The sequence below is a fragment of the Glycine soja genome, chromosome 2, assembly GCF_004193775.1.
Source record: "Glycine soja cultivar W05 chromosome 2, ASM419377v2, whole genome shotgun sequence".
Taxonomy (NCBI): Eukaryota; Viridiplantae; Streptophyta; class Magnoliopsida; order Fabales; family Fabaceae; genus Glycine; species Glycine soja.
This window is the reverse complement of record NC_041003.1, coordinates 15,090,281-15,100,209: the sequence shown is the minus strand read 5'-3', so window position 1 is coordinate 15,100,209 and position 9,929 is coordinate 15,090,281. Positions and strand designations below refer to the sequence as shown.

Below are 9,929 nucleotides of genomic sequence, written 5' to 3'. Positions count from 1 at the left end.
TGGACTTAGTCCAAGATGACTGCACTTTACATTCTTTCATCACCCAAATTTCAGTAATTGCAATGTCTTGAACCAAGAAACACACACTGAGACATCCTTTTATCACCCTTAAACTATACACTTCATATCTGCCCATAGTAAAATGATCCAATAAAGGAATCTCTGAGAAACTCCTTTGTATCATATCAAAGGCAAGAATAACAGAAACCTTTTTATCTCGGGAGAAAACCACCCAATGGAGAGACTCATTCAAGAGTGACCCAACTCTGAATTTATCTTCGGGATTTGCATATGAAACATGAATATCTTCTATGCCCCACAAATGAGTATTAAAAGAGAAAATTTGGAATTTACCTTTGCATTCATTTTTCTTAGACTCGTGCAATCCAATAAGAATTAGCAAGTAATCATTTGTTGATGTGCCATACCAAAAACCATATAAAAATTGAGAAGTTATTGTGTATTCAAATTATGGTAATCTTTGGCAAACACCTATTGATGGATTCCATATAACAAGATCATGCCTACTCTTGCAGGGCAAAAGTATAAGCCCTTTGCATGAACCCAAAATCTCATGTTTTTGATGAAAATCAACATAAAACTCATATATGCCATGGCGCAGGGGTAATGGAGGGGGGATATGGAAGTGCACTATGTCAAAATATTGTTTAAGAAGTGCCTCAATATCATTGGCTTCAACATAAAAATCATTAATTTAATCCAAGAAGAAGTCGACGGGAGGGTGTGTTAGCTAGCTAGGTCATGATGGGAAATACCAAATTGGGAACTGGAGATAAGAGAAAGCCATGATTTACAAACACACTTCAAACGCAAAACAGATCTCACCAGCAATCGTAGGAGAATTTCTTTTATCAACTTCAGAGAGAGAGTGGACTTCTTTTTCATGTTTCTTCCTTGCTTTTTGTATTTTCCAACTAAATAGATTGAAAATGCGACATAAGAGCTTTTCCAAGTCGAACTAAAAACTTAACTAAACTCGGGTTACTTCTTTGGTTTTCTAGTCTAGCGATCTTATCACATACTAACACATCACAATTAACATTATGGAAAACGTGTGTGTGTGTGGTGGGGGGAGGGGGGTAGAGAGAGAGGGAATTAAAGATGAGAGAGAAACAAATGTTTTTTATTACAAAAGAGATGTAATAGAAAGAAAGGAAACTAAAGACGGGAGATATATTTTTTAATAAAATAGAGTTAATTACTATAATGTCCATAAAACGAATTAATCAAAACAAAAGAGATAATTAGGTTTTTTTGTCTTAAATCTATGGAATAAATCACTAATGCATCTCCCCTAAAAAAATAGGTGTGAGTGTACATATTATAGTAATATCCCATGAGGTTTTGTGTAATTACATAAGTATTTTTTGTTTTTTTAATCATTACTTTTCTCTCTCCTATAGGAGATGTTAGTGTAAGATTTGAGGAGATGTCAACGTAATATTTTCAAACATGTAAGAAATGTATTATTGTAATGTTTTCAAACTTAAAGGGAGTTAGTAGTGTAGGAAAATAAATAAGGGTGAGATTATATGTAATATTAATTAAACAAAATCTAAGGGTGAAATTTTACCATTACTATAACCTTACCTTCCTTATAGGGGATTTTAAATCTAATACATAAGGAGTGTCTAGTGTAATATTTTCAAACATAAAAGGAATTAGTGTGGGAATAGGAATAGAAAAAAAGTAGTATTATGTGTAATTTGAAAAAAGCTATAAAAGTGCTAGTGTAAGTTGCCCTATATTAAATAAATATTAAATTTTATATAGTTATACACATATATATATAATATTTATTATAATATTACAATATTACATAAAATATTTATAAATAGATATAAAATTATAAATAAATATGTACCATTTATATATAATATTATTATTTTGATAATTATTACTTTATTAGTATTATTGGTAGTTGCAATTTTTTTGAAATTTGAATTTAATCAAATAAGAGTTTGAAAGAGCCCTTATTTATATCAATTTAGATTTTTTTTCCATTATTTAAATTTAAAAAAAGAAATGGATCTTAAACAATGAAATTAGTATGACAATTTAAAGTATGCACATTTCTAAATATTTGATTCCATTTTATTTTATCTGATGTGGTCTTATATATTTTTTTTCTTCTATAGATTTTATTGCTTATTACACGATAATATGAAATAGGAGTTTGTAAAAATTAATTTCATGCTAATTATTATGTTAACTATTACCATTGGTATTTAATATATATATATATATATATATATATATAGTATTGTCTTTTTTATTACATGTTAATAAAAAATTATTTGTACCACATATGGATATCGGCTTATTTTTCTTCTTTTTATCATGGATATCGGTTTCTAAATATATTACAATAAATTAGTTATTCATAACAATTCGTTTAAGACAGGTTTCAATATAATATAGTATGCCTCACGAATCCCACACACCACTGTAACCAAGTGTAACAAATGATTTAGCCTTATTTGTTTTATGCATTTATACCTTTTTTAAAATTTTGGACTTTAATGGTTTTATGGAAATCACTCTACATTCTTTACCTTGAAGCACTTCTCTTCAAATTTTGTTTCGCCTTGGTGCTGTAAATTGGAGGTGAAGTTGAATAAGGAAATGCTAGAGAGTAGAGAATGTAATGACAGCAGTACACATTTTTATAATCATTTTATTTTTGTAATTATATTTACAAATTGACCATCCATTAAATTTTATTTATTTATTTAAAAAATATGAAAATCAGTTAGACCGAAAATGCCTTGTTTTCCCTAGTATCATTAATAATAATATACTAGTACACGTTAAAAAAAAAACCAATATATACACGTGAAGACTAGGAGGAGCTCTTGTGGATCTATCTATTTTAATTGGACCAATTAGTTGATAAACCATGCACCTGTAGTAACAAAATATATAGACCTATAGATACGTACAGTATAATAAAACCCCAAAGTAACAATAATAAACATTAAAAAATGGTAGACATCTTATACTAATAGCCAGTAAGATGATATATTATAATAATAATAATAACTTTTAACAATTAATAATGATAAATATAATTCTAATTATTTAATAAAATAAAGAAAGTGAAATTGAGTGTAAGGGAAATTTCTTCCTAAAATTTAAAGGAGATCGTGATTTAAAATTTATTAACAATACGGAATATTTATCATAAAAATTAATAAAAACAATAAATTTCTGAATCTGAATTCTTCGAAAGGATGAGTGAAAATAAGGTGGGATGAGATGATATGGTTATAATTTATCTATGACTTGATTTAAATTCTATAATGCGGTTTTGATTTATTAAGAATAAATTGATTTTCCTGAATGTATGTTGTTTATACTGTCATGTGCACGTTAGTTAGTCTTTGTATTAGAGTTGATATCGAGTATAATTATTGAATTTTAACTTCTTGTTAAGAGGATTAATAGTAAAGCCTACTATTGACAAGTTAAAAATTGGTATTAGTGAAACTGGGATCTTTTAATGAAATTCTAAAATAAAATAAATTCTAATAAGATTGATATTAATCATATCATTGTTTGTAAGACTTGGAGTAGCTATAGTGATAAATCCACAAAATTTGTTTAGTGGAGAAAAAAATAGTTCAAAATATTTTTATAAAAATAAGTATTATAAGTTTTTACAAAATATGTAATCTTATGACAAAAAATTCTAAAATACTCAGATTTTTATAAATTACAACTGTTTTTAACACATATCATTGCATTTTCTCTTTTATCTCTCTTATTTTCATTTTCGTGGTTAAGGCGATTTACACACTAAGGTTCCTAATGAATAACTACAAATTATCCATGATGAGTGCATAATGTACTGTTACGTACCCAATATCACTTGAAAATGGTCGGTGAATATATGAGATCATCTTAAAATGGTCAATGAATATCATGCATTTCTTTAACATCACTTTAAAATGGTTAAGATCTTAAATGGGTAATGATACGCAAACAAGGGTCGGTGGAGTATAAGCCCATGATCTTGCTACTCTGATGTTGGAAAGTTCTTTATGAAGATTAGTCACCATTTGTACATTCATTCATTACATTAATTGCTGTATGTAAATTGATTATTTGCTAAATAAGCCCCCAATGTATATTTAATTCCCAAATGAGGCTTTTGGTAGATATTTACCACTATTTTTGTTCCCGTTAGATGACAATAATTGACCTTTTCACGTTATCCTTTGTGACAATTCTCGACTACTCTACTTCCATATATTAAAAAGCAATAGATACATTACCAAATAGATCCGGGCTCGGGTGATTTTTTTATTTTATTTTACAAAATTTAAAATAAAAAAATTATAATAAGAGTTGAACTTTTGTTTTTAAAAAATATAAAAGAATGCGATAATAATTGCAGGTAATAAAAAACTACTGCGACAACAATGTAACATGTTATGAACAACACTTATCCATATGTGAAAACTAAAACACCGTATTATTGTAAATCGGAGAGACAAAGATTACGATGCATAAATGATATACTAAATTAGACTACTATTTAAAAGAGAATGTTTTTTTTTTTGGTACGTTCAAATATAATACTTTAAACGTTCATTGTTTCGATGAAAAATTTAAACTATTTTTATTTTAAATAAATTAGGCTGTGATATCTTTTAAATGTATTTATATAATAACTATTTTTGCATGTGTGGTATATATCAATACATCAATTAAAAATATATATTTTTACATTTTCTTCATTATTATTAAAAGTATCATCTCTATAATATATTATTATCTAATAAAACGATGAGGCACATTAAAAAAGCAGAAGATAAAACATTGGAAAAACAGAGGAAGAAAATTTATCGTGCACATAAATTGCCATTATACGAGGGAAATTAGATGAAAGTATTAAATGAGATAATTATAATGGAGAAAACGTCGATGATACAAATAAATGGCGGTTTAAGATGGAAGCTTTGTCTCAGACGGAAACGTAAGAGGATTTACATATAATATAAGATGAGTGTAATTTAATTAATAACACATATAATATAAGATGAACGTAAGGGAATTTACATATAATTTAATTTGTTGAAAAAAAATGAATTCAATTCTCATTAAAAAAAGTCATTAGAAAATATCAATAAACTTTAACCTTTAAGTGCTATTAATCCTACACGATAGACTAATCCAATAGTCAACATTAACGTTGTAAAAATAACTTAAAGTCTCATTGAAGAGTCAAAAACTTAATTATGTGGGTTTAATGAAAATCTTATCTTATATAATCAATATTATGTTAATTAGAGCGAAATTGATTTAAGAGAGAGATTAGTTTTATTTAAAAAAAAAACAGAGATATTCAATCTTCAATTTCTCCTCCTTCTATCTTTCTTTTTTCTCAGTTAGTTAATTTCATTTAATTTTTTTAATTTCATAAAAAATAATTATATATCTTAAATTACTTTTATTGGAGATAGTGCTTAAATGTAAACTTAAAGATATTTTTGAAATAATAATTTATTTTGAGAGGAAATAATAAGTTGAATTAGTCAAAACTCGTTATTATACTAAACTCGAGTATGTTTTTTCTTATATTTAAATTAAAATGAGATAATTACGTTCCTATTTTCAATTAATTCTGTTTGTGAATGTTACAATTTTCCTTTTCATTGGGAAACGTAGGTGCTTGGCATACCTTTCGGCGGGCACAATAAAGCATAAGAATACTTTTCTTTCTTTCTTCTTCTTTTTTTTTTTTTTTTTGGCAAGACTGCTTTAATGAATCACTTTATAGTTCCCCCTGCCAAGCAAAGCACAGATAAAATTTAAATTATTTAATAATTATATACTACTTTTACGGTGCTAAATAATAAAAAATATTATTAATGACTTTTTGGTTATTTCCTTCCATTATAATTATCTCTTAAATTATTTTAGACAAATTATAAAAATCAATAAATAAATAAAAAGTAATAATAATTTTATAAAATTAATCTTATTATCAATAAAACTTAATTTATTTTTAATTTTTTCTCATATCATTAATAGTATAAAATACAATTAGTATTACATAAAAAAACAAAAATAATAATTACTTTTAAATAATTTTTTTATACAATAATTATTACGAGACAAAAGGAAAAATTATTATAAAAAAATAAAAAATTTGTAATTAAATATTATTTTTTATACTCCCTCAATTTCATAATATATGATATTTAAATTTTTTACATAGATATTAAAAAATATAATTAATTTTTTAAATTTCAAAAAAATATTAAATAACTTCCTAATATATGTTTTATATATCTAATTAGTAGTTTATTTACTCATCTTATATACTATTCTCACTGACTATTTATTAAAAATAATCTTAGAAAATATTTAATTTAACATCAATTTTATTAAATAACATATATTAAAAAAAAATTCGTCTGGAAAGTAGTACTATTATCAATAACATTATTATTTTTTTCTTGATAATAACATAACCTATTAACCTATCGGTAGTAATAAAGAAAAATCTATAATAAATGAAAACATAACTGGTCGATATTGACCAGACCAACCAGTCCTAGCTTATATTAATTAATACAGATGTGCAGATACATATGCAATTGTTGTGTTGAGTGTTGGCCTTCATTTCATTTTCAGATCCGCTGCTGTTCATTCTCAACCATGCCACTTTCATTGCTTCCAAACTAAATCAAACAAATCAATACTATAAGTTAACCAAAACCATGAAATCAGGAAAAGCAACACTACTATCATACCCTTCTCGTCTTCCCTTTTCAATTCTTTTTCTCATGCACTGACCGGTAATTTTCGTGCTCCCTCTTTCTTCTGAAAATGTGGATTTTTTTATGCCTAAGAGAGAGTTTTCAATTTTTTTTTTTTTTTTGTAGCGGTGATTTATTAATTTCTGTATTTTTCGCTTTATTATTATTATTTTTTTGTTTCAGTGTCTGAGAAAGTTTCTGTGGTTGATTTGAATCGGTTGTGTGGTGTATTGGTGGTGGGAGAAATTTTCTGTTACATGTTTAGGACGGCAAAGTTTTGGTTTTGTGCTTGTTTCTGATAGCTTGTACTGAGTTGTAGCACTTGGATCTAGTGGATTGAGCCTCTGTAACTCGCTATCTGACTCAGTGATTGTGGTTATGGAGACCCTTTTTGTTGTTGAGCAGCATAAGAACCAATACTGCAGCAGGTCCAAGTCACAGGGCCATGCTCGATTTGGGGGTTCTCCTTCAATGGGCTTTAGGGATATCAATTGCAGGACTTTTGAGTCTGGGAGGACTGGTATATTGCCAACTCCTTTGAAATCTCATGGTTCACCTAAAACACCACCTAACTCTGATAACAAAATGGTTGGGAAAGTAAAAGTTACTCCCAAGAGCACCCCAATTCCCATCAATGGTAAAGCTTGTAGAAAAGAGGAGAGTGAAGATGTCCCTAATGGTGGGGGCGTTTTGCTTTCTGAATTGTGGGCTGGACCTACCTACTCAAACTCACCACCTCCCAGTTCCTTACCAATTCCCAAGTTTTCCGTCCGGCCGAAGAGGACCGTGTCTCTTGATCTTCCTGGTTCCTCCTCCCCTGGGATTGAAATGCGCCTGGTGGCTAAGTCTGCGCCCTCTTCCCCTAGCAGGGAGCGTTTGGATCTGCCTTTTACAAGGGATCTCTTTGATGATAATGCTGATTCTGCTACTAAGACCCTGTGTCGCATTCTTAATCTTAACATCAATGATGACTGAAGTGCAAGGAGCAATAGGCTCCTGTTAGTGTTAGATGTGTATAGATACCAAATAAAGTTTGTAGTCTTAGTTGGTTTATGTAGCCTTCGGTTGTGTTGTTGCCCTTGACAATCTTGGCTGTGGTGGTGGGTCAACAATCTCCAGATTTTGGAATTTGGATCAAGCTTTGCTGTGGAGACGGTAACTGGGTGTATAATAGAGGAATCTATCGAAAGCAGGCTTTGCTATGGATAGTGCAACTTGATGGAAGCTTCGGGAAAATGTTTGGTATGTAGAATGGTGGTAATGGGTAGAAGTGGCTTGGAATAGACTTGGGTTGACATTGATTTAATCTATTGGACCTGAAGAATCCTGTATTTATGATATATAGTTCTCAGCATCATCTCCTCACAGAATGGTTAACTTTCCCTCATTCTTACATAGGATTTAGGCCTCTTGCTTTAGATATTATGTATATACTGTAAAATCATCCACTCCCCTCCCTGCCCCTTCTCTCTCTCTCTATCTGTTTCTTCTTTCTACAATCCTTAACCATTCAAACTTCTATTCTAAATTGTTTTACTTTCCTTCTTTGCCTGACATGATTTTATGGTGTGCATCACTGTCATATCAGTCTGCTAGATGGTAATGCTGTTTGCTAGTTACTACCTTCCTCACCAGTCTTTCTTTTCCCCTAGTCATCTTTGTTTCTCTTTGTTAACTTTGTATTTAGCTAACCCTCAGTGAGGGTGTAGTTTACCCCTTCATCATCTTTTCTGTTTTTTTTCAAAGAAAAGTAAGAAGGGATTGGTAGTAGTCTTTTGCAGTATCTGCTTCAGTTTTTAGGATTATTCCATGTCACTCCACCTACTAGTAAACCCCTGATATGTTTCATTCCGAATAATGCTTATTTCCTTAGTCCTAGGCCTAGTTCTCTCCTGGCTTATCTTCCGTTATCATGGAGTGTGTTGACCATGCTATGCCAAATTTTAAGGTATGATCTCACTTGTTGATTATTTAAGTGCTTCTGCTAAATTCTTTTCATGCAATTACATTGCAGTTGCTAAGAACTATTCATTGTGTTATCAGGTGGCTAACTTTATGAAGTTTGTTTCGATCCTGACTCGTGAGATGTGGTCAGTTGCAACTCAGTTTTTCTCCATAATGTACCTTGTGGATCATAAATTTGTCTGTGTTTCTTTCTTTCTGCCGCAGTTACTTATGGATTTTGTTTGGTCTGCTGGAATATAATGCTAGTGACTATTATCTATATAATATTTTGTATCTGAATTTAGTACTTATTCGCCTTGTTAATTTATATAGCTGTTCTTCGGGAGCTATGACCTATGGCATGATTATCTGCATTTCTATGAACTTTTGTATCTGTTGTCGTTGTTTGATCTTTAAATGAATTGGTTTCCTAATATTGATAGAACTTGGACTATGAAATATTGAGAGTACTGATTCTCACGCATCGAAGATTTGGTATCATGTTTAAACAATTCCAAATTCAGAAAGATCTATTTTCCTGCGATGGCAACTGCAAGTTTGGTTCCCTTCATATAAACCAATTTACACGCGGGAACGTGGAGTGATATACTCATATACTACATTCCTCATAAATCAAAATATTTTAGTATGTCAGGGTACTTCACTTTGTTCAGTTCAATCCATATGATCTCAACGGATCCACTTCTCAATTTTCTTCGCATTGGCTAAAGTTTGTATGTTGGCTGACCTAATTCTAAACCTATGCTTTCAATTTAGTAAGGTGAATATGGTTGCAACTTAGTAGTGATATTATCAATGTGTCTGAGCATTACAGGAGAACAGAATAAAGATGTACAATAAATCAATGTTATTTTTTAAGTTAAATCAACTTAAGCACCCTGACTTTTGTAAAGTTCTCTCAATTAACTTATATAAAAATATTCAAAGTGCATAACTTGATTTTACCATTCAGGAATTTTTAATTGGTTTTATTTCATTTTTCTCTAATAAGTGTTTATTAAGAAGCTTATCTACATTGAACCGAATTCTCACTTCACTTGTCTACTATCTCAATGGAATTCCGTTTAATATCTTGTTTGGAAATTGGAATTATTCAAAGAATGATTATATTTTAACAAAAAAAAATTTTAAATATCCAATTAATAACTATTTTTTCTCTTTATTTTTTCTTTC

At 29.4% G+C, this 9,929-nt stretch overlaps 1 protein-coding gene across 1 annotated transcript; it reads left to right on the top strand.

Annotated features, from left to right (window-relative positions):
* The first annotated feature begins 6,610 nt into the window (after positions 1 to 6,610).
* Positions 6,611 to 9,157, top strand: LOC114390004. The gene is made up of 3 exons (XM_028350698.1): positions 6,611 to 6,830; positions 6,975 to 8,739; positions 8,835 to 9,157. Exon 2 carries the CDS (start codon positions 7,170 to 7,172, stop codon positions 7,764 to 7,766), a length of 597 nt encoding a protein of 198 aa, XP_028206499.1. The 5' UTR covers positions 6,611 to 6,830; positions 6,975 to 7,169; the 3' UTR covers positions 7,767 to 8,739; positions 8,835 to 9,157.
* The last annotated feature ends 772 nt before the right edge of the window (positions 9,158 to 9,929 follow it).